At 41.7% G+C, this 27,353-nt stretch overlaps 4 protein-coding genes and 1 long non-coding RNA gene across 14 annotated transcripts in view; 2 read left to right on the plus strand and 3 right to left on the minus strand.

The window, feature by feature from the left end:
* Positions 1-1,722, minus strand: part of LOC147143670 (uncharacterized) — an 11,613-nt gene extending 9,891 nt beyond the window's left edge. Inside the window, exons 1-2 of one of the 3 annotated variants that reach the window (XM_086038203.1) lie at positions 1,603-1,722; positions 137-183 (exon numbers count right to left, since the gene is read on the minus strand). The gene's annotated coding sequence lies outside the window, so the exon portion shown is untranslated. Of the gene's footprint in view, positions 1-136; positions 184-724; positions 811-1,152; positions 1,171-1,602 lie in introns of those variants that run through there. The other 2 variants (XM_086038202.1, XM_086038204.1) reach the window with 2 other exon arrangements.
* LOC147143671 (uncharacterized) lies at positions 285-2,867 on the plus strand. Its single transcript, XR_015087844.1, has 2 exons — positions 285-1,459; positions 1,526-2,867. It is a non-coding gene; the product is annotated as an uncharacterized LOC147143671 (long non-coding RNA).
* On the minus strand, positions 2,239-17,087 carry LOC147143672 (uncharacterized). Of its 3 annotated transcripts, XM_086038206.1 has the most exons (15): positions 16,858-17,087; positions 15,979-16,510; positions 14,627-15,323; positions 13,122-13,263; positions 11,169-11,271; positions 10,040-10,073; positions 8,137-8,214; positions 7,926-8,065; positions 6,377-6,502; positions 6,213-6,258; positions 5,545-5,610; positions 5,020-5,468; positions 4,831-4,938; positions 2,889-2,970; positions 2,239-2,638 (listed from the first exon to the last, which is right to left on the minus strand). In XM_086038206.1, exons 4-15 carry the CDS (start codon positions 13,148-13,150, stop codon positions 2,601-2,603), a joined length of 1,299 nt encoding a protein of 432 aa, XP_085894332.1. In that variant the 5' UTR covers positions 13,151-13,263; positions 14,627-15,323; positions 15,979-16,510; positions 16,858-17,087; the 3' UTR covers positions 2,239-2,600. The 3 variants fall into 3 exon arrangements, with proteins under 3 accessions (XP_085894332.1, XP_085894333.1, XP_085894334.1); XM_086038207.1 differs by lacking the exon at positions 15,979-16,510; XM_086038208.1 differs by lacking the exons at positions 13,122-13,263; positions 14,627-15,323; positions 15,979-16,510; positions 16,858-17,087 and adding an exon at positions 11,525-11,762.
* Positions 11,870-25,370, plus strand: tex10 (testis expressed 10). Of its 3 annotated transcripts, none has more exons than XM_086038194.1 (16): positions 11,870-11,981; positions 12,422-12,637; positions 12,783-12,970; positions 13,037-13,363; positions 14,655-14,867; positions 15,074-15,326; positions 15,427-15,539; positions 15,998-16,245; positions 16,407-16,542; positions 16,888-17,057; positions 18,971-19,148; positions 21,704-21,926; positions 23,587-23,667; positions 23,836-24,032; positions 24,119-24,326; positions 24,951-25,370. In XM_086038194.1, exons 2-16 carry the CDS (start codon positions 12,446-12,448, stop codon positions 25,065-25,067), a joined length of 2,844 nt encoding a protein of 947 aa, XP_085894320.1. In that variant the 5' UTR covers positions 11,870-11,981; positions 12,422-12,445; the 3' UTR covers positions 25,068-25,370. The 3 variants fall into 3 exon arrangements, with proteins under 3 accessions (XP_085894320.1, XP_085894322.1, XP_085894319.1); XM_086038196.1 differs by lacking the exon at positions 11,870-11,981 and adding an exon at positions 11,999-12,324; XM_086038193.1 differs by lacking the exon at positions 11,870-11,981 and adding an exon at positions 11,999-12,217.
* A 101-nt stretch (positions 25,371-25,471) lies between these two features.
* Positions 25,472-27,353, minus strand: part of invs (inversin) — a 33,867-nt gene continuing 31,985 nt past the window's right edge. For all 4 annotated transcript variants that reach the window (XM_086038198.1, XM_086038199.1, XM_086038197.1 and 1 more), the window contains one exon: positions 25,472-27,223. In XM_086038198.1, the coding sequence (XP_085894324.1) occupies positions 27,108-27,223 (116 nt within the window). In that variant the 3' untranslated portion in view covers positions 25,472-27,107. The remainder of the gene's footprint in view (positions 27,224-27,353) is intronic.

Raw genomic sequence — 27,353 nt, forward strand, 5'->3', positions numbered from 1 at the left:
CATTATCTTCTACGTAGTTTCATTTAGGGCCTAGTCCAAACATTTTTGAAGACTGCTGCTTACGCGTTTTGATTAAAACAACACGAATTCTCTAAATCACAAAACACATGTAAAAGAGGATTACAAGTACATTTACCTGAGATGTTTGCAATGAAAGCTCCTGCAACCGTTTGTTGACTCCACCTAAATTGGCGTAACAGACACAAATTCACAGGAAGAACGGTTTCCGTGAGACGACCGTTGATGTGCCAGTTACATAAATACACATTGTTCACTAAATCGAATACGACCTCTAAAATAAAAACAATAAGGGCAGTATAAATGACAAATAATAGACATTTCTTCATGCGTCCATGAGTCAAAATAAATGTAATTTGAAGAAAATTAATTAATTTGTTCAAGGCATCTACGAGGACGACTATGTATCTAGTGTGTTGGTATTACTTACCGGAACACTCCGTTAGCGAGGCTTGAGTGTTCATATTTTTGGTAAAATATATACCCGCGACATTTTTTGTAAAGTATCGTCTTGCTTGTGCTTCAAAACATTTGTGCACGTATTTTGTCATCGTGAAAAATTAAACCTATGCCGCTGTGCTTTCGAAAAAATGGGCGGCGGCGAGCTTACCTTGGGCTTAACTGAAAGACGGGCACGAGACAGAAGCCAAAATATTAATTTACACATACATTATACTAGTATAATCTTCTTCTGTCTTTTCCTCACCTTCAAATACCGACTAGCCTGTACCACAGTGCACAATTGTAGCAGGCACGGCCAAGGCTCTTAGCTGAGGTAGATTACTCAAACATTGGCAATGATGCTCATGCAGTTAGTTTGCTAATGCTAGAGTAGAGAAGTTAAGGCTGCTGGCTGCATGTCTGAGAGAATGTAACCACGGTGACCATCTTATTTTAATAGATATTTGACACTGTGTTTCGTATTCTGTAGTGTACTGTTACATTAATTTATTCACATCTTCTGCCTTTACATTAGATTCAGTAAAACGTTTCGTTCAAGATGGCTAAACTGAAATCCAAGACAAAGAAAGAGAAGTTGACTTTCAAAAGGTGAAATTAAAAGTGGGCAAGAAGCCGAGAGCAGACAATTCCACCAATACAAACTTTCGCACAAAAGGAATATACTGTATCTGCCTGAGGAGCTGGAGTAGACACCAAGTCACGACTCACGAACCAATGCCCAATATCATTTTCTGATGTCAACAAGCAGCAGTGTATCATTCATTTGACATTGTTTTGTGCATTTTTCTCCTCAGGACCTGTTGTCTCAGCTTCATCATTACAATGCCAATGTGAAGCACGGTGCCTTGCTAGGCTTGAGGGAGCTGCTGTCGGTGAATCCTCTGTTAGAGCAGCATTTGTCACGTTTGCTGTCTGAGGTGGCTGCTGTGTTCACAGACAAGGATGCCAATGTTCGGGTGGCAGCCACACGTGTGCTCAGGTTCGAGATAACTGAAATATAGTACCATTAATCCCTGTCACAACTAATGGCTTGAACTGATTACAGGTATATTGCCCAGTCTGCCCGCGGAATGAGTGGCTCCACCCCCCCTCAATGGCCACCTGTGTTGCGCCATGACTCACATTGAGTTGAGCATCCAAGAAGGTCCTGGATGTGCTGTTGGAGCACTACCCAGCCCTGCTTGCTGCACGGCCTGCTGTGCTCCTCACCAACTTCCTGGAGTTAATCTCTCACAGACAGAGCAACGGAGGAGCCAAAAAGGAACAGGAGACCAAGGGACGCATATGGGTGCTTTCCGTCAACCCCAACAGGACCGTTACCAGCCAGCAGTGGCGCCTCTCTGTGCTTCTCAGTGACAGATTTAAACATGTATGATACAGAACAAAAATATAAATGCAACTTTAAAAAAAAAAAAAAAAATTAAATCCTTGAAACCATGGCCCATAAACTCAGCCAAGATTTGTTGGGAGAAAATGCAATTATAAAAGTGTATAACTGCTATAATCAAATGACTCTCTTTGCTAATGAGGGCTTGCGTTAAAGGAGCAGGTGTGCATCCAAGGACTGAAAACATTTTTATATGGTATAATACAGAGATGGGAAGTCATTGCCACAACTATTTTTGAGTACCCCTGTCAGTCAACAGGTCCCTAGAATCATTAGCAGCACCCGCAACCTGTATAATACACCTGTTCCCAAATCCGATTTTGGACAGGCCTTAGACAAACCTCAATTTCATAATAAAAATCAAGACAAGGGACTGTCTCCAAGGAACTTTATTATTTTCCTGTATGGCTGACAGCTCTCCATTTTGTTCTTTATGTTCTTTTCGTTAAAACCACTTACATGGACACTTGTATTCTAATTTAGGAAGAAGACACCTGGAAAGCCCATATCTCATTAGTTTATTGCCGGAATTGAACATTTTTGTTACGGCAGCATCAGAAAATCCTTTCAAAGTACGTCCTTGTTTTTTTTTTTGTTTTTTTTTTTTAAACAAAGCTAAAACAACCCAAAATAGTTTACCAAGGGAATGTATCAACAGAAATAAAAGTTACTCCAATGCATTCACAGATCGTGGACACACTGTGAAGACGAATGTCTTGATGTTGCATCATTTCTAGAATCTGCGGGGACCATCTGAGAATAGAGACTGATCTGAAGAAACAGAAAAAAAATTGAATTAAAACCGTGTTGGAACGATGTGCCATGTTAATCTGGACCTACAATATTCAACAAGTTTGGCAAAAATGTGTTGAACTACAACTTATACACGGATGTTAATGTTAACGATCTGATGCCGAATGTAAGCTTAAATAGCACAAAGTGCAAAAGCCCAACATGCATCTTTTCTTCTGAATTTGAATAAAGCCTGGTGGAAAGGTGACCCTCTTGACTGGTAGTGTACCTTTATGTCGAGAGTATCTATTACTGGAGGACGGCGAAGACAAGGAGTTTGAGCTCATTGAAAAGCTACTCAAGCTGGGACCCTGCGGAAAACACAAGTGATCAAGATTAAAACATGATTATACTTGGTCAGGCTCTGCATAAATTGCCGAAGAGAGACAAGAAAAATACGCTGACAATATGACAGATTCAGGCAGTCATATCAAAGTAATCGTGGAGACCTGGAAGGAGGGTCACTTTTTTTCCATATCAGAAAAGACATGGGATGATTACCAATTTTACGGAATACCCCGAATTTAAAAGTCACCGCTTTTTAAAACCGCCCAAACTTGCGAAAACCGATAAGTTGTACTTTCCCCTGACCCGTCAGCCTAAAGGCTTCTTTACACTCCCCTGTCGGCGCGGGTGACAACTGCCGCTTTGCATCACATGACCGACGCATTGTGCTGAGACATGTTAGCGACACATGCCGCAGGTCAGAAATTGCTGCTGCGTATACGACGCTGCGCGCGCTGCACTCTCTTGTGATCGGGCTGTTATGTCACACGTTGCGATGACGTACAATTTCCCACGACTCGGCCCGGCAATTTTTGTTGCCACGGAGGACAGGATCCACTACGCAGCTCGTTGCTGCTGCGTAGCAAAGTAGTTTGGCAGCGGCGTGGGTGTTATGTCACGTGTGTGTGTGTGTGTGTGTGTGTATAAAGAAGCCCACACACGCACGTACCACCTTCCAGATCGTTTTCGCAATACAACACAGGCAGTGTGCAGCCTCGTGTCTTTGTGAATCCTGTCCTCCCTCCGCTGCAGTAGCCAATCGGCCGCTTCCTGCTTTGAGGGATTTATTGTATCATATAAATAAGGACCAATTTTACTACTAACTCTCGTTGCCACGGACGAGGAAACTCGTCAAGTAAAATGGAGACGTGGAGTTACGGTGACGAGTTTTCTCGTCAACTACGTTATTTTGTGTGTGTGTGTGTGTGTGTTTTTTTTTTTTAATGAACGGTTGGGCACCCGAGCGTCTTGGGCACCTCTCCTCTTAATATTGAGCCCAGGAAGCACTTTGAAGGTTAACTGTGACCACTGGATGGCAGGAGGGACGAGATAATGGCAAAACGCAAGTGATCGGTCAATTACATACATTACGGAAAACATAATTTCTAACAATATAAAGAAGCATTTCGAAAGAAGGGGGCAGCTTTAAATCTCACTGTGTGAGTGAAATGTGAATACATTGGTATGCCTCCGTGACTAGGGATGAGTAGAGAAGAGGGCTGTCTTGTTTTGTGTTAAAGTTAGTAACTAAAGGAGGAACACACAACGTCTTGAGACCACCTACAGCATAGCATAACATAATGAGCAAATCACATTCATGTGCACTTCAGGGACCACTCGGAAAACCACAAACTAAGAATATTACAAGAGCCACATAAAAGTGTGTACATTACACACACACACACACACACACATATACACACACACACACATATACACATACATATATATATATATATATATATATATATATATATATATATACACACACACACACAGAAAAATCTGCCATATTTTGGACATTAATTACGATCAATTAATTTTTTTAAACTGTGATTAACTCGATTAAAACTTTTAATCGTTTGACAGCCATAATATATATATACATATATATAAATAATATATAAGCAATAGTGGTGGGCGATATGGCAAAAACTAATCACGATTTTTTAAAAAATTTAATCACGATCATGATTCTTCTTTGTTATACATCTTTTTTTAGACTAATTTGCACTTTTGACCATTTTTCTCATGTCAAACAAAACATTTAAAACGTCGAGTCAAAATGCTCGAAATGGGCACGTGCTCTATGGGTTGACTTTTCAGAAAACGCTTGGCACTCAAAAAGTTAACGTCTGTGGATTTTCATGAGTCAAGTTCCTTACTTTTGGCGCAACGCTGTTCAGTCTGTACTCCATCAGCTGCTCTGTTAGTTTCTGTGTCACCTTCAGCACCAACTGTGCATCGCTCTCGTTTTCTATCTGGAAGCTATCCTAAAAAACCCACAAATTCAGCATCATTATTGCGCGCCAATGTTAAGCTGAGGAATGACTGGCATGAAATGAAGCACCTACCAGGTAATGAAGCACCACCTTTGAATCACAGCCACTGTCTGGTGGTGCCTCCATGGGTCTTGGCACAACAAATGGTTTCTTTATAGGTCTGTCCATTAAACTGGGAGGCATCTTAGCCTGAGGGCCTTCGTACTGGTCAGAAAGCCTTCGCTTAGCGTCAAAACGATCACGGACGCTATTTTGGCAAAAGTCACCTCCAGGCCCACGCGGAAACGATCTTGAACTCTGAACACTTGAATCGGTGTCAGAGGAATGTTGCTTGGGTGAAAAGCGTCTTAGGTTGGGTGGCTCATATTCATCCGGAATGCAGTCTGGGAAACGTGGCTCAGGAGAAAAGGGTTCAAAATTGGATGGCTCATATTCATCCTCAAATTCACCCGAATACCGATCGTAAGGACCTTCATCAGGGGGAAAGTCCTCATGAAATGGCTGATCATTGAACACTGGACCTAAGAAACCAGAGTAAAATCTAATCATATGACAGAACAGGACATAGTAAGGTGTTCGATGGCAAATACAACCTACCAAATGGTGGTCCGTTTGGGCCCATGCATTCTCCTGGTGCTGGCAATGGCTTGGGTTCAGTACTACCTGAGAACAGACAAAACTTACCCCAGTGGCACCAAAGCTTTGTAATATATTGAATGGGCTAAGTTTTGAAACTGTTCAAATTTTTAAATGGAGGCTCAAAACATACCTTTTTAGTTTGGCTTTTAAATAATGTCTCTTTTGCTTTAGGACTATTTTTACCCAATCTTACTTCTTTTTTTTTTTTTTTTTTTTTAATTCTTAGCTTCTATTATTGTTTTGACTTTTAATTTTGTTGTTTTCTCTGGGTTTTAGCGCCCTTGTTTCCTCATTTAGGGGCTCTGAACCATGTGTAGGGTCTACCCCGGTTAATATGGGCCGGGGGGGTTCTCTGTGATAGTGGCGGTCCCTGTGGCCGAGAGCTGTCCCATTCCTCATATGGTTTCTCTGTGCCTTGCCATGTCTTTTTAACACAGTTTATCAGGTTGTGTGTATGTGTGCTTGTGGATATATCTTTGTGTATATTGGGAAGGAGTGGGTCTTTTTATGTTGTATTTTGGATGTTTTTATTGCACAGCACTTTGAGCTGCATTTTTATGTATGAAAAGTGCTATATAAATAACATTTGATGCCAACAAGTCATTTTATACAAAAGTTTGTCTTACGTAGTCCTTTGAAAGCAGGTACTTTGTACGGCTCCTTCATGACCACCTAAAGCATCACCAAAACAAATAGGAAAACATAATCCAGAAGACAGTAATAAAATCCAAATGAAGTTATATCTTGTCAAGTTGAAATTCTTTAAATAGTGATACAAATCAAAACTGACCCTGACTTGTCCGCCTTCCTCCCTTTTCGCCACTGCAGCTGCAGAATCATTAACCATCTTCCTCACAGCAGCGTCTTTGAGGAGTTCTTCCTTTTCCCAAGGGACTTTATCAGGATGGAACTTTTTCTGTTTACAAGACAAATGTGTATTGTTAGACACTTTTTAACAAATTGACTTCAACAACATAAAATAGTAATTTAAAACAAACTTAAATTTCACTTCAGCAAGATTACACAGCCTGTAAAGTTAATGAAAACGGTTATTAGCCAGGTTTATGTCCAGACGTTTGCCATTCTATTTGAAATCACTCAGATTGAAAATCTCAGGTGTTGTGTGGTGTAGAGTATTTCTTGTATCTTTGGATGCTCCTCACCACACTGCTGACACCGTATGACATGTGGCGGTGGTGTGGTGTGGAGTGTTTAGGGATTTAGCGGATACGCCATGTCAGATGATGCGATGAGGGGCTCGGTCATATGTTGAATTGGCTAAGGGCCAAAGGCAATGTCACCTCTTGCGCACAATTCTAAATTTAGACATTAGGTTTCACCAAAACAAATCCAAAAATGAATGAACCAGAACTACAATCGGCAATAAACAGTTGCACAAACCCAAACTATCCCTGTGGTTTTTAGACATGCTATGCTTTAGCCACATCAGGTTTCATTCTCATTGTAACAATGTTTGCTAAGATGCTATTTTCTTAGAATTGCACTGGGTGAATTCAGGGCATACAGAATGTTCCAGACACGGAACATTCTAGCAGCGGCTCATGTTGTGGTCACTGGGGAATTTTGGGGGACTTGCGACAATAACAACACATTTCATCAGAAAAACATCACGTGTTGTTTTTCCATTTAGCCATTAAAGGTAATTTGAATTCACACACGAACATTGGATGATTATGCAAGCTATTCAATAATTGGTCCTCTCTCAATCACACCACCAAAGTGTATTTTTAGAACCTATAAATACTATTATAAAACTATAAAAGGCCCTGCTTTCAGAGACACGTGCTCTTTTTGTGCTGCATTTCAGCGGTAGCCCTTTAGAAGTAGGGATGGATGCAGAATTAGAAGGGAATTTTTTACGCGAGGCAAAAAGGGCTATTTCAGCTTCATTTGGACATGACCAAATTACAGCAAAGACAAGGTAAAGAAGAAAATAGACACTCCTGTGCATGAGTGAGAGAGACAGTCGGACATCCTTTATTTTCAAAAAGCCAAAATTACAAATTAGGCGTCGTGTAATTTAAAAACTGATCACTCTCGAATTCACCCAAAGTAGATTTATGCTTATGAAAAGCTCTCTGTTCCATACCAGTACTTGTACACTCTGTTTGGAAGCTGACGTATTTTCAACTGGTAAAGGATGTCATCACTGCGCATTTAAGTCAAGACAAGAGCATGTGCACACAAAGTGCAGCCTGACAACATTCTGATTCACTGGTTACATGACAAATTTTTAAGCTATGTGTCACTAGCCGTGTTGGGCATACTTTGGAGAAAAGTGTTGATATGTTTAACTCCTAAAAGACAGAACCACTCACCAAAAACGCAAAGTTGTGCTGCGCGCTTTTCACATGAGCGACCATGTCCTGCTGCAGGCGGTTCACCTTGCAAAGCTTGCACTCATAGTGTGGTGGGACCGTTTTACTGGGGCTACGATACTCCCACACATACTGGAGACCTGAAAACATATCCATTCAAAATGCAATATCTGACGGTCACATTTATAAGGACAAAAAAACCTTTGCTTACCCAGAAAGCTGATTGGGAGCCCGTCCAATAGTTTGTTCAATGATGGCACAGTCTGGAAAGATATTCCTCTGAAATACACTGGTGAAACAAAAGCAAAATTAGAGTTGCTAAACTCTAACTATGGCACAAGCCTTATATGAGCAAATCAGTAGAAACAATTGGGTTTTGCACTGTGCCTAACATTTGTTTGAGACTAGCTGACAGTTTGGATGTATGGATATATTTCCCCCTGGTGGTTAAATCGCTACATGCCAGAAGAACCACTTTGAACCACAGCAGAGATGCAACAACCAGTAACGGACGACTGCACACAAGAGTTGCGTTCCCACCTACGTCCCCTCAATAGTGTGAACCGCTCCGTGCTTGCTGATTACAGGCATGGCTGCATGATATTCATGAATAAATTGAAGACAATAAAAGATCACATTTACCAATCTGAGACACCTGATGGATTGACACTGAAGGTCCAATTGCCCAATTATGATTTTACGGAGCAATTGTTAGAGTAATCTATGGAATAATCAATAGGATAATTGATTCTAAAAATATGTTTGTGACCGCCCTACTTCCATCACAGTCATTGCCATTTAGCTTTATTTAATAAAAATTTAGACCATATTTAATTGTCTGTGTTTTTGCTGTTATTTAGGTTTAGTGTGGGTGTTTTATTTTATTTTATTGTTTTGCTGTTTGGTCGGACGCAAAGTGCTTAACTTCAAGTTCGAATCGACAGGGTACACCTAATCTGTCTCCTTAAATTGCCGGTGCATTAGCAAAAAGCCAGTACCTTTTCGTATCAGATTTTTGTCCACAAGGTCTAATTACAATGTGAAGATATCCAATTGCTTTAGTTTCTCTTTACATTTCCATGACATTAATGCTTACAAATAATTGTGCCACTTGAGGGGGAAAAAAAATAAATAAATAAAAAAATCGGAATTGTCACTCACGCAGTGAAAATCCAGCTTTAAATGTCAATTCATGTGACTTTGCAAGCTTCCATCAAGTCATAATGGTTAGCCCTGCATTTATCCATCTGTGACTTTGACACAGAACCCAGTGAAGCAGGGTATCTGATTAAGAAAAAAAAGTGACCTAAAAAAAACTGAGCAACAGTTTGAAATTCTTTCAATAGAATTGGGTCAGAGATGTGTCTCAAACTTCAGTATCCGGTCCCAGCATTGTGCCATGCCCTGACACACGAGGTGCTGTGCCCGCTCTGATACTACTTCTGAAGGTGGAAAATTGCAGGGACTGTGGTCCCACCATACCGTGACAATGCCGTTCATAAAGAACAGAGACACAGAAAGGGTGGAAAATACTGGCATTTGCAGCTTGTTTGACGGGCTACAGTTGCCCCATGTAGTTAAAACTTCTCAAGCACAATTAATTGCCAGCCCCATGAGTAATGGTGAGCCAGGCCGCGGTCCTGCTTGAGGCTTAAACCCTCGCAACCAATGTCCACCCGATTCAGAGTCACGTGCGCCAACCTTCAGGCTAAAAGCCACGGCTGCTAACCCACTGGCTAGCGCTACTCTTATTCTCATCCAAGAGTGCGGTTGGACATATTTTTGCACAGGACGAGCTAACATCCATTAACTCACATCCTTTAAGGCAGTGATTTGTTTTGAGTGAAGCAAAAAAAAAAAAGAAAATCCATACCTGCTTTGCAAAATGCTTACAGGTTGGCAGTCTACCATAAAAAGGTGAATTTGTGATACTTGTTCCTGCTACAGAATATTGGTCTCCCTTGAACAGTAGCATTGAATGGCACTACAGGCCCAGTAGCTGAGTGTTTCAGAGAGTGGTGGACAGGCCACCACCATGATACGAAGTAGAGACGACAAGGTCTCAAGCTTCAATTCTCTCAGCCCAGGCAGTGTACCACGTATGGAAGACTTACCTATCTCATCAGAGTGCTGCGGGCGGTAGGTGCCCTGTCAAGAGGAGGGAATAAGTCCACATGAAGGAGAGAGACATATAGAGGAATTAGTGAAATGGCGACACTTAGTTGTGAACCGAACCTCTCGTTACACAATGTACACCACGTCTCATGACGCCCCTGCATCAGCAGTGTCATGACTACGTGTCAGTGTGAATTCTCATCAAGTGAGAATGTGCGTTGTGTGTCAAACATAAATATTAAATGAATGAGTATTATGGCCAGTGGCCATATGTAAATACAGGCCAGGACCTCAATCCCATCCCCAAAAAGCATGTTGAGGATTTTTTTTAAAAATTATTTTTATGAAATCTCCCTCATTACATCTTATTTGGATGCATCTATCCATTTTCTATAGCGCTTGTCGTCATTTGGGCTGACTTTGGGCAGAGCCTGGGGCCACCAAGGATTGGATGGCAGTCATTTACTGGGTACATACAAAAAAAATGCTGGCACGGGAAGAACATACAAACGCCCAAAAGGAGGGTCTGAATGAGGATTCTAACTTGGAATTTGAGGCAAACGCCTCAACTGCCAGGCAAAAGTGCCTCCTTGTTTGGGATTCCTTGCATCGGTGGAAATTGCAAACAAGCTAATGATTAAATATGGGTGACACGACAAAGAAATAATGTGTGTTCAGTTTAAATCTATGATTACATATTTGGAATTGTAGCTCCAATATCAAGTACTCTTATACTGACTCGATTTTGCCATTCGGGTGAATGTATCACATAAGTGCAGTGGGTGAATTTGATTCCAATTCAGTGGAAAATGGCCACTTCTGATGTTCCAAACACCAGGAAAAACGTGCCCGCTGTTCATCAGGTTATGTTATGATGATCTCAACGTGCAGCCTAAATTTCCGCCAAAGCCGTTACGTTTACCGCATGGCAGGCGCAATGAAAGAGGCATTACATTAAGGTAACAGGTTGTGCATGACTGACGTTCAGTCAGGTGAGAAGCAGTGGACGATAAGACAAAAACATACACCCAGAAGGAAGAGCCGCGTGTTGCTGCTCGGACTCAATCAGTTACATGGTCGAGAAAACCCACATTACCTCTCCCTGCGACATTGTCACCAAATACTTACCGTGCCGTATTGCTTTGCGTTCCAGGGAGACCCTCTGTTCGGGGTGCCTTTGTTCGTGAACCGGTAGCCTGAATGTTTAAAATCCATTTCTTCGGCTTCTTCACTAAATGACGTTAAATTGAAAAACAAAAACATAAAATAAAGTCAGAACAGGCCAGCCATTTAAGGATCCTACGCATGCAGTACACTCGCTACAATACAGTTCATTCGTTGTTCCCATTATCTTCTACGTAGCTTCAATTAGGGCCTAGCCCAGCCATTTTGGAAGACCGCTTACGCGTTTTGATAAAACAACGCGAATTCTCGCGAAATCTCTAAATCACAAAATACATGTAAAAGAGGATTACAACATTTACCTGAGATGTTTGCAATGAAAACTCCTGCGACCGTTTGGTGACTCGACCTAAATTGACGTAACAGACACAAACTCGCAGTAGGCGTCCAAGAACTGTTTCTGTGAGACGACCGTTGATGTGCCAGTTACAAAAATACACATTGCTGACTAAATCTGAGTAATATGACCTCTAAAATGAAACCAATAAGGTCAGTATAAATGAAGAATGATAGACATTTCTTCATGCGTCCATGAGTCAAGATAAATGTAATTTAAAGAAAATTACTTCATTTGTTCAAGGCATCTACGAGGACGACTATATATAGTGTGTGTTGGTATTACTTACCGGTACACTCCGTTAGTGAGGCTTGAGTGTTCATATTTTTGGTAAAATATACCCGCGACATTTTTTGTAAAGTATCGTTTTGCCTGTGCTTCAAAACATTTGTGCACGTATTTTGTCATCGTGAAAAATTAAGGTTATTAACCGTTTATTCCCTATGCCGCTGTCCTTTCCTAAAAATGGGCGGCGGCGACTCCTAAAACAAGCGTCCATTTGGCTTAACTGAAAGACGGGCACGAGTCAGAAGCCAAAATATTAACTTACACATACATTATACTAGTATATTTTCTGTCTTTTCCTCCCCTTCAGATACCGACGAGCCTGTACCACAGTGCACAATTGTAGCAGGCACGGCCAAGGCTCTTAGCGGAGGTAGATTACTCAATAAACATTGGCAATGATGCTCATGCAGTTAGTTTGCTAATGCTAATGCTAGAGTAGAGAAGATAAGGCTGCATGTCTGAGAGAATGTAACCACGGTGACGATCTTATTTTAATAGCCAATTGACACAGTGTTTCGTATTCTGTAGTGTACTGTTACATTAATTTATTCACATCTTTTGCCCCTACATTTAGATTCAGTAAAACCTTTCGTTCAAGATGGCTAAACTGAAATCCAAGAAAAAGAAGAGACAAGATGACTTTCAGAAGGTGAAATTAAAAGTGGGCAAGAAGAAGCCGAGAGCAGACAATGCCACCAATACAAACTTTCGCACAAAAGGAATATATCTGCCTGAGCAGCTGAAGACAGACACCAGTGGCCCGACCACAAACAGGCAGCTTGGCATCAATGTAAGTGTTTTACAGCAATGGTTCTCAAACTTTTTGGACCACCAAGTCACGACTCACGAACCAATGTCCAATATCATTTTCTGATGTTAACAAGCAGCAGTGAATCATTCATTTGACATTGTTTTGTGTGCATTTATCTCCTCAGGACCTGTTGTCTCAGCTTCACCATTACAATGCCAATGTTAAGCACGGTGCCTTGCTGGGCTTGAGAGAGCTGCTGTCGGCGAATCCTTCTCTGCTAGAGCAGCATTTGTCACGTTTGCTGTCTGAGGTGGCTGCTGTGTTCACAGACAAAGATGCCAATGTTCGCGTGGTAGCCACACGTGTGCTCAGGTTAGAGATAACTGAAATGTAGTACCATTCATCCCTGCCACAACTAATGGCTTGAACTGATTATAGGTATATTGCCCAGTCTGTGCCCGCGGAACGAGTGGCTCCATTTTTCCCCCTCCTCAATGCCCACCTGTGTTGCGCCATGACTCACATTGAGTTGAGCATCCAAGAAGATGCCATGAAGGTCCTGGATGTGCTGTTGGAGCACTACCCAGCCCTGCTCGCTGCACGGCCTGCTGTGCTCCTCACCAACTTCCTGGAGTTAATCTCTCACAGACAGAGCAACGGAGGAGCTAAAAAGGAACAGGAGACCAAGGGACGTACATGGGCGCTTTCCGTCAACATCAACAGGACCGTTACCAGCCAGCAGTGGCGCCTCTCTGTGCTTCTCAGGTATTTCTCAGTGACAGATTTAAACATTTACGATACAGAAAAAAATATAAATGCAACTTTTAAAAAAAAAAATCCTTATTTTCTATTTGCACAAATGGCCTATTTCTTTTAAATATTGTTCACAGAGCTGTATAAATATATGTTAGTGAACACAATTGTGTCTTTGGCTGCACACAATAAAAGAGCACTGAAAAATGTGCAGCATTGTTGTATGAGGGTGTCAAAAAACAGTCAGTATCTGGTGTGCCCAACCTTTGTCTTATGCAGTAAAGCACATTGGTGGTAAAAAATGAGACAATTTAAGGCCCACTTGTGCAATACTCAGCGTCTTGATATGCAACGCCTCTGGGGTTGGATGGATTATTTAGGCGAAGCTGAAGTGCTCACTACCGGATTAAGACAGATTTGTGAGCAATATTTGAGAGAAATAGTCTGTTTGTGTACATTTTTTTTAGTTCATTAAAATAGAACAAAAGTGTTGTTTTTATTTTTGTTCAGTGTAAATACAATGCATCCTCATTTGAATACAATATTTTCCGGGATGCCACTTGACCATTAAATTGATTTAATTTCAAAATTGAGTCAATACATTATTTCTTAATTAATATTTAAACATTTGTAACTGTCATACAAGCATATATATATAAGTTGAAAATTACATAATAAAAGTAGTATCACTTAAAAAAAACACACACATACTTTGAGGACACCTGACAGCAATGTGATGGCCTCTCCATTACAACAGAAAGGTGTTTGCAGACCGATACTGTCACCTAGTGGCCATAGCTGCAATAAATACATGTTCGATGTCTGGCAGCAGGCAGCATAATAAGTACAGTAATTAATGCTCAACACAGTTGGTTGTGAAGCAGACAAAAATACACTTTTTCACTTACTGAACTATTATGTTTTTGGCTGCATGCTCTTTAAGTTTGCATCTGCACGGTGAAATTAATTTTTGTACGTCACTCACAATTTTAATTGTATTGTACTGAGCAGCTAGGCATGTCTTGCATTGTTATTATACTTTGCCAACGTTGTGAACCTTATTTTGTGGCATCCCACAAAACAAACCGAACAGAAGTTTTCATAAGATTTGCTGAAATCTCTCTTGATGTCAACAAACATGATGACTCTTCAAGCTTTCATTTGCAAGGTTTAATGTGATGTTGCGTATTGTTCCAGAAAAAATGTGGTTGAATCCAATTGCAATACCATTTTATGGAAATATTCTGCTGACTGTTAACTGTCTTGGCAGCTTACCTTGCAAATGGTGTCCCTTGTGTTTTAGACTTGGGCGCTTCCTTCAGGCAGTAGTTGAGGAAAGACCAGTCGAGGAAGGTGACATGTCGGCCCCATCTGAGGGAGTGTTTGGTTCGAGTGGCGAGAGCAGGATTATGCCTGTGAATGTTACCTGGGAAGAGCTCATGAACAGCAAGATTGGAGTTAAGGTCTATGAGCATTCTGGGAGCAAACCAAGTCCGCATTCAACATTTAAACTCAGGTTTGAGAGCATTGCTGTTAAAAACTTTTTTCCCTGATAAGCACTGTAGAGAATGGATGGGTGGATGTTAATTTTATAAATTTGCTGAAATTTTAAATTCCTCTTCATCAGCTTTTCTATGAGACATCCGACGGAAGGTTTTAGACCAATATTTTTTCACTTATGTCTGAACAACCTTTGATTGAACATTATTGTTGTTTTTATAGACCAGATTCAGATCATCCAGGAGAAGCATGTGAAGGTTTGGACTCGGTGGAGGCTGTCCAGAGCTTTGCATCGACTTTAGTCCCACTTTTGCTGGAAGTGTGGGTGGAGGCCAACACCAGCGACTCTTCCTGGAAGCACTCTGATGGCGGTCACCTGCTGAGCCCAGATGCCATGTCCGTAATGTTTCAGGTCTTGTCTGTTCTGCAACTTCTCCGAAAACTGGCGCCACGGCAGGAGCATCAAGATGCGCTGGTGAGATAAGGAAACCACAAATACCACAGAATGATGAAAAACATTTGAAGAGGTTTTGTTTTATTGTATTTTTTTAAAGATGATTTTTTGTTTTATTTAGGATGCATGGTTCCGGAAAGAATACTTAGGAGAGTTCAAGCAGCACTTTATGAAAAACTTTCCGTATAGCCTCCATGACGCACCCAAACATAAAAAGAAAGTTAATAATAAGAGGTAAGTGTTTTGTTTTTTTCTTCTTCTTAAAAACAATTTCCCCATTACTGAGTGTTATGCAGAACCTTCATTCTATATTTTAACTATTTGGACAAAACCACCCAAAAAATCTGTGCAGTAGGTGGATTAAAAAAAAAAAAAAAAAGTAGCCAGTGACTGCCTGAAGTCTTTTTAAAGCAAAACAATTGAATATGCTTCAATGGGCAACTGCCAAACAGCAAATGAAAAATAAGAAAGGTTTTCTTCTTGCATAGAACATATTCTTGAAAATAATATGTTTAGGATGACTTTAAATATTCGTAAAATGAGACTAAGGCCACAGCTATTAAATATTTGAGTATTCGAGCATCCTACTGAGAATTCTCTCGAATCAGCAAGTATTCGGATCAAATATATTTTTGGGACATAAGGCGTATTTTAAACATGATCATGTATTCACTTCAGTGTCTTTCCTGCAGGGGCAAGCAGTCTGCAGCTATCCCCGACGTGACCGTAGATCCTCTGGCGCTGAACATCACACTTTGCCAGGTGATGGTGTCACTGAGCCCGAGGCAGGGAGTCGGCCGAGAGGCGGACGGAGACTGGCTGACGCCCCTGAGGACGTTCGTGCGAGACACGCTCGGCGGCGAAGTGAAGCTCAGCTATCGGCAACTGCACATGCTGCTCGGGACTGTGTGGAAGATGGTGCTCACGCAAAAAAGCAAAAGTCAGCCTTGAGAACACGCCTGCATGAATTTTGTCAGAACTTGTAGCCTTTCTATTGGATTTCCATTGCATACAGTGTGCGCTCCAAATGGTGGGGCCTTTTGGCCAATAATAATCCAATGACTGATGAAATGTTCATACTGTGTTGTGGTTGTGTTGCAGCAGTGACAGAAGACCTGTTGGCAGCAGTGTACTCGTACTATCAGCAGAGGCACCTGACACTACAGACCAGATCTCTTCTGCTGTCCTTCTATAGCAAGATCTACCTGCAGGAGCAGGGACAGTCACATATTACAAGGTAAGCACTCCGCAATTGGATTACAAAATCGGTTTGCTTCTTAAAAGGGAAGTCAAGGGGTGTAGATAGTATGCGAATGAATCATTGCTTATTTCACCCCCCTTTTAACATGCAGACTATGGCTTTTATTGCCATAACAACAGCGGGTGGAACTAGGGCGTTGCGACTATCAGAGCAGCTACTTGTTCTAAAGCAGCACAGTCTAAAGAGAAAAGCGAGGCCCCCTAAGTATGAAGTCAGAGCTGAAAATGGATGAATAGATTTTAAATGAGCATGCCCTTGTCATCACATACGCTAATAATGAGAAGTGTCAACCTGTTTCGATCTCTCTCCCGCTCTCTGAAGGAGTAAAGTGCTCAGTCGCTGGCTGGCCTTTCTTCCCGTGCAGTTGTCCCAGCTGGGCCACCGTAACCCCGCTCTGTCCGCGCTGCTCATCCAGTCCATCCAGGCTGCGGCTTCCCGAGGCAACAAAGACCTGCTCAGCAGTCTACAGACGCACGCCTGCAAGCTTTACGGTACTTGCACCAAATACATCCAGCCCTTTTTTCTATAGTCTTCATTCGGTTTGTGGGTGAGCCGGAGCCCTGTCCTAGATGTTTTGATACGGATATATACACAAACAAGCCTTAATTAACTCTACACAGGAAGGCTGGAGTCGGGATTCCTAACTCAGAATCTCACGACTGTGAGGCAGACCTGCTCACTAAAGTTCCCCCTAAAATCACCTAATTTATTTACTATCCTGTTTATATAGACTGGAAAGGTTTGACAAAACTGTTTTGGGTTGTGTGCCACACTCAGTCAAGATACAGTAGTGCTAAGTTATTATGCCGACAAAAACAACAACATTTTACAAGTTTTTAAAAATCATAGATGCAAGTAAACTTTTTTTTTTTTGTGCTGGTTCTGAATCTACCCTCGTTTTTTCTCGTGCACATCAGGTTTTTATAATATAATTACCATAATATATTTAACAAAGTAACATACTTAATATTTATGAATTAAGGGTTAGATTCAGCAACAGGTGAATTTTTTTTTTTTTTCTGAAGCATCATAACTAAATTACAATGCATGGTCAAATCTGTATTGCGTATAGCTTTTATAGGTCAAACATGAAAACAAAAAAATGAATATATCTCAAAAATCTGATGTGCTTTTTGAAATCAATGTGAAAAATACATTTCGGGACACATAAAGCCATCTCTGATTTAAAATTTGCTGTTGACCAGTGTTATAATTGTAGTGAGTGAAGTATGAATGGATCTGCATCCATCACTATCACAAACAATTCTGTACAATAGGGATCATAATAGTAGATTCCCATCCATCCATTATCCATACCGCTTATCCTCAAAAGGGTCGCGGGCGTGCTGGAGCCTATCCCAGCTGTCTTCGGGCAGTAGGCGGGGGACACCCTGAATTGGTTGCCAGCCAATCGCAGGGCACACAAACAAGAGACAAACATCCGCACTCACAATCACACCTAGGGGCAATTTAGAGAGTCCAATCAACTTACCATGCATGTTTTTGGAATGTGGGAGGAAACCGGAGTACCCGGAGAAAACCCACGCAGGCACGGGGGGAACATGCAAACTCCACACAGGGAGGCCGGGGCGGGAATCGAACCCATGACCTCTGAACTGTGACGCGGACGTGCTAACCAATCGACCACTGTGCCGCCCTACAGTAGTTTCCCATGTACTGGAAATTTGGCATTCACCCATTTTTTCCTTTTTTTTTTTTTTTTTTAAACCTATCCTCCATTATTCACAGAAAAACAACAGTGCCCAGGCCATAGCAATAACAGTAACGCTGGTGCCATCTTCTTGATTTGCAAGAAAAAAAAAAAAAAAGTGAAGTGAGTTGGGATGAATAGCCCCGCTTGGCCTTCCCCAAATTATTTTCATACTTAAAATATTTTTTATTGCATTTTCCGAATAACTGCTCGGGCGCAACTAAGGTTTCCAACCAAACTCCTGACTGGTTATGCAAGAATCTGGGCAAAATCCCCACCAAAACCCAAGTTTAATGCTCTGGAGTTGCTCTAGGCGGCACCATGACACTGTCGCTCGCGGGCAGAATTAAGACAGGCCGCAAGCTTCGAAGATCAGGACGGTAAGATAATGTGATTGTGTGACAAGGAAGCAGGAGGAAAGGGGGGGGGGGGGTCAACAGTCCTGATAGGAACATCACAACAGTTCTTTTGTCCGTTGGCTTCTGACATCAGCATGTGCGTCAGCGAAAAGACAAGACCGCACATACACACACAAACATAAACGCATGTTATCTGAGTGTCTAAGGCTTTAACCGCCACAAATTCGTTTTGGTTTTCCTGGTATCGTAGCAATTTTCCTAACAGTGCTGCACATGATGCCGCTTAGTGAAAGCATTGATGTGTGGTCTGTGTGCGTGTGTCTGATCCCCAAAGATCCACAGGAAGGTGCTGTGGTTCTTCTGCCGTCAGAGTGCCAGCAACGCATGGTGCAGCTGCTCTACTTCCTTCCCAAGATGTCCCGCGCTCTCCTGGCCAATCTGAGCTTCTGCTGCAGCACTGGACGAATCTCTGCCAGCCTCGCCGCCTCACTCATTCGTATTATACACCTGAGGTGAGCTTGGAATCGGCACAGTGCATCACCCATGACCGATGTTTCGTCTTGCGATTGCGCAATTGCGCATTGCTGTCAGCGCACAGCAAATGTATACAGCACATTCCCCAAAAACTAAAACATGAGCTGTATAGGTAGTTTCAGATTCGCCTCATACAAAGAAACTGAAAATGTGACAAAAAAGACTCACACTAGGTTAATTTAACTAGTCTCCTGTACACCTTCTGTACTGTGGTATTAGTGTTAACGTACCTTACTAATATAACATTACCCCTGCGGCGGGTTTTGTCTCTAATAATTATGACTAAGCGTCAATTTGTGGCTTTTTTATTACCATGGCGACAGTTAAGTGCAGTATACGCTAACTAGTTACGCCGCTAACAGATATTTCTACGTATATTAAAAAAAATAATAACTAAAAAATCTGTGAAATTGCTCAAACAAGGCTGAAAACGAACAAAAATCGCGTTGTCGACGCACGAGCCACGAATGACCTCTCTTTGGCGAGCTCAGTCCAGGGCCGTAGCTAGTCATTCAGAAGCCTAAGGCAAACATAGTCAGAACCACCTGCCCCCTTGTACATTTAGCTCATTTTTGACAAAATGTGAGTTATGTAATATTGGCCACTTTGTCCTACTTTTGAAATCCGTTCCAATCACCTGAGGGCTTAAGTTAGCCTTCTAATATTTACCACCAAAGACATTGAACCTGAATGTTTAACATCATCGAAAAAGTGTACATTTGAGAAAAGTCTCATATTTATGGGCTAGGTAAAGTCCTTAAAATCCGCCATGAGGAATCTTCTCTAACAAGTGAAGCATCTCAACACTTAAACAGTAACATTTGCCAACATTTAATATAGTTTACCAACCATTTGGGAGTGATTTTTATTATTTTTTGGCCCCCTCCTCTAGCGACAATTGTAAACGTTAAACCTGTGACAAAATCTTGCGTGTGAGGTCTGCTCTGCTGTGATTGTGACATGAAACACAACAGTAGCCAATTCGGAAGCGACTTGACACTCGTGCTGTCCCAGACACAAATTGAGAGACAATTGCTTGCGTATCTCAAGTCCTTCACCACAAGAAAATGAAAAGATACGTTTGCAAACACAATGTACCTATTGATAATACGCTAACAGTTTGTCCTAGTTCTTGTTTTTCATCTTTTACTACTACTCTTTCTTGCTATTTTTCCATCTCGATCCCCCGTGGCACCATGCTGCCTCTCACAGGATCTACGATAGACATGTTTGGGTTTTGCTGTGTTGATCACCTCGTTCATCACACACACAATAAAAGCAGTAAGCCAACATATTTTTCCTGAAAATTCGTTTTAAAAAAACTAAACTAAAAAAAAAAAAAAAAAAAGCGTGTGTACCCGCTGTTTCGATGAATTTGCATACCCTTGAGTTGATTTATGACTCAATCACCACGGTATCGGATTTGACGATCTCCATCTTATCCACGCAGCATTATTGAAAACTGAAATTTACAATACAATCTGCATCACAAAGCAAAGCATCTTCATACTGCTGGTCGGACGGTATACGGTGGTAAAATATGAAGATAACCTTTAATTGGGGGCCTTTGTTTATAACGGTGTTCCCGTTCCTACTGTGGTGACGTAACCAACATTTCTACATATGTTGGAATGTGCCGTAGTCTGTAACTTGCCTACTCTAATTCAGTAGTAAAGTTTTAATTGCAGTATGTACAGGCCAGATGAGATGCCCTGATTGGCACCTGAAGTTATACATTACTCCCAATAGATGGCAGTAGCGCACTATCTGACTCCCACAATCAGCACGCATCAGACTCACTCCTTGTGTCGGTGGGTCAGCGTTAAGACATTCCCAGGGAAGATGTCCAAGTCGAGAGACAAAGAACTCATTTTTTGGGAGCCTGGAATGCGGAGACCAGCACTTTGTGCATACGCCTCTCGGCTTTTCCACAGCAAAATGTTGTGCTCGGAGTCGTTCTGCCGATATCCATTCATCTTCACTCGGGGGCACAGCATGATTTGAAGATGACTGTCGGAACTCTTTGTTCCCTACGTTTCAGATTTAAGCAGAATGTGATAAACTCGTAATTCTAGAATGTTACGGGTTTTTTTTCCAGCCGTCTTCTTTCACATTTGTCCCCATTTGGGTCACGGGGGAGCAGCAGTTGACTTTGGGCAATGAGGCGGGCTACACCCTGGACTGGTGCCGGATAATTGCGGGGCACAATTAGACAAACAACAGTTCATACTCATATTCAAACGTATGCGCAATTTAGCGTCTTGATTGAAGTAGGTAGACTGCCTTTTGCCTTTTTCAAAAATTGTAATTCAGAATTAATGTATCGCTTGTTTGTTAAAAATACATTGGAAGAGGATCTTGAAAAAACGATCGCATATTAAAACGCCATTGCAATATTGAGGCGGGGGAAAAAAAATGCAATTAGATTTTTCAAAATTGTTCAGCCCTATTTTCAAGTCAAAACAAAGAATATTCCGAACCACGGCGCTTATCCCGTGTCATCTCAAGGCCCCGCTTTGCTCCTGTTTTCCAGGTCATCTCTGAGTGGATGGTCAGTCGGGAGCCAGGAAGCGGCCCTACAGGACGTGGACTACATCAGCTTCCTGTTCTCCACCCTGACGGGCTTCTCATGCGAGCAGCTCGCCTCCCTGCAGGAGGCCGGCGACACCAGAGCGCCGCCCCCCTCGCCTCTGTCGCCCCTGAGGCTTCACCGCACCCCGCTGGACCACTTCACGCACCACTGGGACGTCGTGGAGGTACGTCACGCATACGCTTCCCTCTTATGGGGAACATCCATCCATTCAGCCATTATCTGAACCGCTTATCCTCACGAGGGTCGCGGGCGTGCTGGATTCTATCCCAGCATGTAGAATTGAACTTAACATTGTTTGGGTTAATTGAAAAAAAAAAAATAATAATAATCTGGACGGACATAGTCCGACCCTCAAGACTCATCTTGCGCATGGAGGCTCAGAGCGAGAAGCTTTATCGCGACGCACAGGTTGGAGATGCGTGGTTATCGGAGACTGTGGATATGTGCAAGCACTAATGAGAGCCGGTGGCGTGATGAGAATGTGACATTTCCGCTCTGAAATTACAGTTAACGTAGCCGTGCCCTGGGGCAGGTGTGTGTGTGCGAGTGGGAGGTGGAGCACCTTCTAATCACTAATTCAGCGCCTCAATTAAGGCCTCAGATCCTGCCTCTCTCATTTGCCTGTCTGAGTCAATCACAGCCAAGTGGAGGTAAAAAAGAGGGACAGGGTGCGTGGGGGGGGCGCAGCACGAAGGGACGGACAGTGTCAGCGCTGCCGCCACAAATGAAGCGGGATTGTTTCTAATGACGGGGAGAATGTCAACAGGTGCGGGGCTATGACAAATGCTGGCGTACACGCTCGCTCCTGCGTGTGGTAAAATGAGAAATTGGATTATTAGGTTGGAAGAAAATGAAAAAAAAAAAAAAAGTTGATAAAGAGCCTAGGACAAGTCTTGTTCTGGTTCCAGCACAAAAAAAAAGAAAGAGTTGCAATTACTTTATTCTAAAGAGAAATATCGTGGACTGGTGCATCCATTAGAATTTGGTGGAAAAAGTTCATTGATTTCATCAGTTCAATTGAATTCATATCATACAGAGTCAAGAAACACATGAAAATACTTTTCATTAGTCCAATTCATACTTAAATTCTGTTATAAAAAATGGAATTGGAAAAAAAAATGTAAATAAATTCCTGGGATTGAATGTCTGGACTATGAAAGGACATATAAAAACGTTTTTGGCAGTGAATGAATTAATTATGGGTTATCATTAGCTGTAAGCAATAATCATCACAATCCTGAAAAATAATATTTAATTATTGAAACAACTAAAGTAAGTTTTTTGACAATTTTGGACATACACCTTTGGATGCTTATGATATCTAATGTTTCATTGAAATGCAAGTTGACACGGATTAAGTTAAAGGGCAAATATCAAATAAATTAATTAAATAAATGAAGTAAATACCATAATAAATACTGTTTCATTTTTGGCTCTTGGTCTATTCTTTTTACAGTTTTATGTACTTTTTGGTACGTATTTTTCCACTATGAATCTTGTATTGCTGGAAATTTATTTATAACCGGCGGGATTGTTTCCTCCTTTGTATGTAATGGAGGTGACTAACAAATGTTTTTTTTTTTTTAAACAAACGCAGCAGTTTAGACTGTAGTCCTGTAGTGTTACTGTCATGGAAAAAAAATGCTTTTCTCAATTTAAAAAAAAGACATTTCTAAATAACCCTAAACATGTGAATTGTAGTGTATTTTTTCCATTGGATAATCTATTTAATGACTGTAAATTTTGTGATGGCAGAGTTTGGGGGGAAAAAAAAAAAAAGTTGTGCTATGGATGCATTAATTAATATCAGTGTTCTTTTTCAGGAAGTGTGCCAGCGTCTGGAAACTCTGGGTTCAAACGCTCAGTGCTTTGAAATCTTACAAAATGGCATCTTTGAATATATGGTGAGGAACAAGCCTGTTGACTTCTGCACATTTAAAGCCAGCCGCACACCGAGCAATCAGACTCTCCGCCGCGACTATAAATCATTTTTCTATAAAATGCTTTTAAGTATATATATATACATATATATTTTTTTTAATTAATTAATTGCATTGCATTGCATGTTTCAGACCAAGCTGAGAGTGGTGCCTGACAGCATGGCGGCCGGCCTTCTCAAAGCCGTTTCCAGGCTAATGGACCTGTCCCTCCTGCCCATTGAGCCCGTGTTACGCCTGTTGTCCCGCTGCTGCCTCAGCCTCCTGACCCAGCTCGTCACTCAGCAGCAGCAGCAGCAACAGCAGCAGGCGGCGCACGACCAGCACAAAAGGTCCCGCGCCTCACAAGCGTATCGCTCGCAGTCTTCGTGCGACGGAAACAAAGCACGCCCTTAACACGTTTGTGTTTGAGTCACAGGGAGGCCATTTGGGGCGCGTGCGTGGCGTCGCTGAGTACTGTGCCCCGCCTGCTGAGGATGCTTCTGCAGCTGCGTGTGGCCGATTTGAGCCACGAGGAGCTGCCCCAACTGGGACAGATTTTGTCTATGCTGATGCAGCACACGCCGCTGCAAAACCAGCTCGTGGCCAACACCAGTCTGCTGCAAGAGCTCATCCAACATCTTACGGTAAAACATTTGTGGCCACGATGAGAGGTCAGAAATGATCAATGTGAATAATCCATTAAGAACAGTGATTTTCACCTAATTTACATCCCTTTGCCTTAATTCGTCCACCTGAAAACAGGACCAAATATGTGTGGTGAAGTGGTATCAAGATAACATTTGATACTTACTATAGATGGTATTGGGGAACAATTTAGAAAAATAATTGCAATTTTTCCCTCAGTGTTGCAATTGCAATTTAATCCGCAATTATTTCTTCAAGATCTTGTTCCCATGTATTTTTTAACAGCCAATTTATTATACATTAGTGTTTTGGTTTTCAAGCTTAGCGTTCACCAAAAATAAAAATGAAGGCAAATGAACCATGAATTAATAACGTTTTTTTTTTGTGTGTGTACTTCAATTAGTTGTTAACTTACTAAATAAAGACTTTGACTTTACAGTCTTTTAAGCGTCCTCGACAACTTTTTCAACTTCAAAGCACGTGAATAGGGTTCACCACACCGGCTTTGTGAACATTTCTACCAAAAAAAAGTAGCCTGAATTCATACTCCCAATTTGCACCCTTTTTATTTGTAGTTTATATTTTTGTGTTCTTCATTGACATAGCCATGTTGTGTATTGCAGAGGTACTCCCGCGGCGTGACAAGGGAGCAGTGGCTGACCGACCTGCTCTACTGTTACAGTGTCACCGTGGCCCACGGCTCATCATCGCAACGTGGAAACCTTCGAGACGTCTACTGATGGACGCACACACGCTCACACAATTAACACGCAGACACTCTGACGCACAAAAACACTTGCAGACCCCAACAGTGACTATGCTTTGTACTCACAACTTAACAAGAACACAGTTGGGTCAATGTGTGCTTGGGTTTTTTTACTGCAGCAATGAATTCCACACATTTTTTTTTTTTCCTTTTTAAAGAGATTCACCGTGCTTGGACCTGCCTCTCCTATCTTGGTGGAAATATTGTTTGTTGCGTACTGTGTTCTTTTTTTATTGGAAAAAAAAAAACCCTGAAAAAATAAAACATTTACACAGCATTTTTGTGTCCACTTTTACTTGTCATTGTAGGGTCCGACCGATTAAATTGGCCGATTATTGCCCTTCAATCATTGGCCAAAATAATAGTCCAAATGTCAGATGTTTGCTGATTGTTTTTATCTTTATATACTTGAATCATTTACAGCAGTTGCATACAAGTAACACTCTGTATCATTACTTTCCTGTTTCCTTATAACTTCATCAAGTATATGCATTGAGCCCTGCGATGCGTTCTGGTAACCGAAAAGGAGAGTTTTTTTTTTTCAAACAATATTATTTGCGGGCAATAGGGACCAGGCCGGCCTGCTACTCGTGAAAGTTCTTGTATAGTTGACACCCCTTGAAATGCATTGGGGGCTAAAAATATTTTATGCATTATATGTTTTAAATTAATCATCCCATTAATCGGTAATCAGTAATCTTTTCAGCCAAAAATCGGCATCAGCCTAAAAAAAAAAAAAAATCCATATCGGTTGGGCCCTAATTTATTACACCCACCCCAAAAAAATCAATAATTCATAAGGTGCAACTGTAAATGTTACAAAAAAAAAAAGAAAATAACAACTTTGTCTCATTGGTTGTGTGTACATGTGAGAGAATGAACAGATGTTATTTATGACTATTACTTAATTTTGTCACAGGCCACATTGTAGGGGAAACATAACCCCTCAGGAGGCCGTTGTGACTGTGAAACCGTATTCTGTAAATGTACAATTCCCTTATATTATTTCATACACAGCACATTTATGCATAACTAATAGCAAAATCAGAAGTCAGGAAAATAGTTTAACTCAGGGCTGCCCAAGTCCGGTCCTCAAGTGCCCCCTATCCAGTTTTTAGGTGTATCCCTACAGAAACGCACCCGATTCAAATCATCGGGATCGTTATCAAGCTTTTGCAAACCTTGCTGATGAGCTGCTCATTTGAATCAGGCGTGTTGAAATAGGGATACACTAAAAACAGGCTGTATAGGGGCTCTTGAGGGGCACCACTGATTTAACTCTTTCCTTTTTTAAAAAAATGTTGGGTTGGTTACAAGAAAATGCTTCAAAAAATAATTTGAGTGCCGATTTTAGCAAGAAACATGAAGTGGAGGCACCGGATTTTGCTTAAGCGAGCAACAAGATGATGCGGCACCTGCGATACTTTAGTTTGAATGTAAACGGACGGACCTGTTTACATTGTGGGTATGAGGGCGGACAAATGCGTACACGTGTGAATTGAAAATCACAACATGTATGTATAGGAATCGATATTACTGATTTTTATGTCTATGCGTATGGGCAGACAAAATACTTACATTTCGATATGCGTGTGTGTGAATGGGTTAGTATATATGAGCAGAGGATTTTTTCACATTATTACATGTGTATTGGAATGGACCTGACATATTTGTAGCTTGTGTGTGTGTGTTTCTGCAGGTGGGCTGAGTTCATGAGCGGCTGTTGATGGACTGGCTCATTCTCCGCAACACCAGGAAAGGTTATCTCAGTGTGTGAGCGCGAGTCACGCACGGGTGTGTGTGTGTGTGTGTGTTCGTCTCACAATGGATGAAAGGTTATCTTTTACACGCGCCGCTTCGTTAGACTTAACCCCCGCCCCGTGAGGTCATGGCTCTGATGTCATACGGCTTAATTTTAGAAGCGAACAATGTGTACAGTAATTCCGTGGAAGTAAGTGCCGCCAGCCAGCTGAGAAAACACCCAAAAATGTACTTGAGTGCACGCGCGTGTGCTTCAACGCTTTCCACGATGGCCCCGACCCTGCCCGGCGCTTTGCGGCCTCAGGTGGTAGGAGAACTGCCTGGCTTGAGTCACCGCATCGGTCAGGTGCACGTAGTCCAACCCGCTCACTGGACGAGTCACACAGATACATACACAGATATCGGGCTTCTGGTTGAAATTTCAGGATGAAACTCAATTGTGCCATTCAGCTCCTTGTTGGAGAACAGCAAATTGTGCTCAAAGTACATTGAAGAGTCG

This window comes from Filicampus tigris, chromosome 8 (assembly GCF_054856515.1).
Source record: "Filicampus tigris isolate MCC_2025a chromosome 8, RoL_Ftig_1.0, whole genome shotgun sequence".
Classification (NCBI taxonomy): Eukaryota; Metazoa; Chordata; class Actinopteri; order Syngnathiformes; family Syngnathidae; genus Filicampus; species Filicampus tigris.

What these genes read in the sequence shown, in the direction of transcription:
- tex10 (XM_086038194.1), top strand. Translation starts at nt 12,446, where the DNA reads ATGGCTAAACTGAAATCCAAGAAAAAGAAGAGACAAGATGACTTTCAG. An exon ending in GCTCACGCAAAAAAGCAAAA is followed by an intron (nt 16,246 to 16,406) that starts GTCAGCCTTGAG and finishes GTTGTGTTGCAG; the next exon opens with CAGTGACAGAAGACCTGTTG. An exon ending in GCACGCCTGCAAGCTTTACG is followed by an intron (nt 17,058 to 18,970) that starts GTACTTGCACCA and finishes TGATCCCCAAAG; the next exon opens with ATCCACAGGAAGGTGCTGTG.
- LOC147143672 (XM_086038207.1), bottom strand. Translation starts at nt 13,150, where the DNA reads ATGGCATCTTCTTGGATGCTCAACTCAAT. An exon ending in ACGCAAAGCAATACGGCACG is followed by an intron (nt 10,074 to 11,168) that starts GTAAGTATTTGG and finishes TCCTCTTGACAG; the next exon opens with GGCACCTACCGCCCGCAGCA. An exon ending in AGGTGGTGCTTCATTACCTG is followed by an intron (nt 4,939 to 5,019) that starts GTAGGTGCTTCA and finishes TGGGTTTTTTAG; the next exon opens with GATAGCTTCCAGATAGAAAA.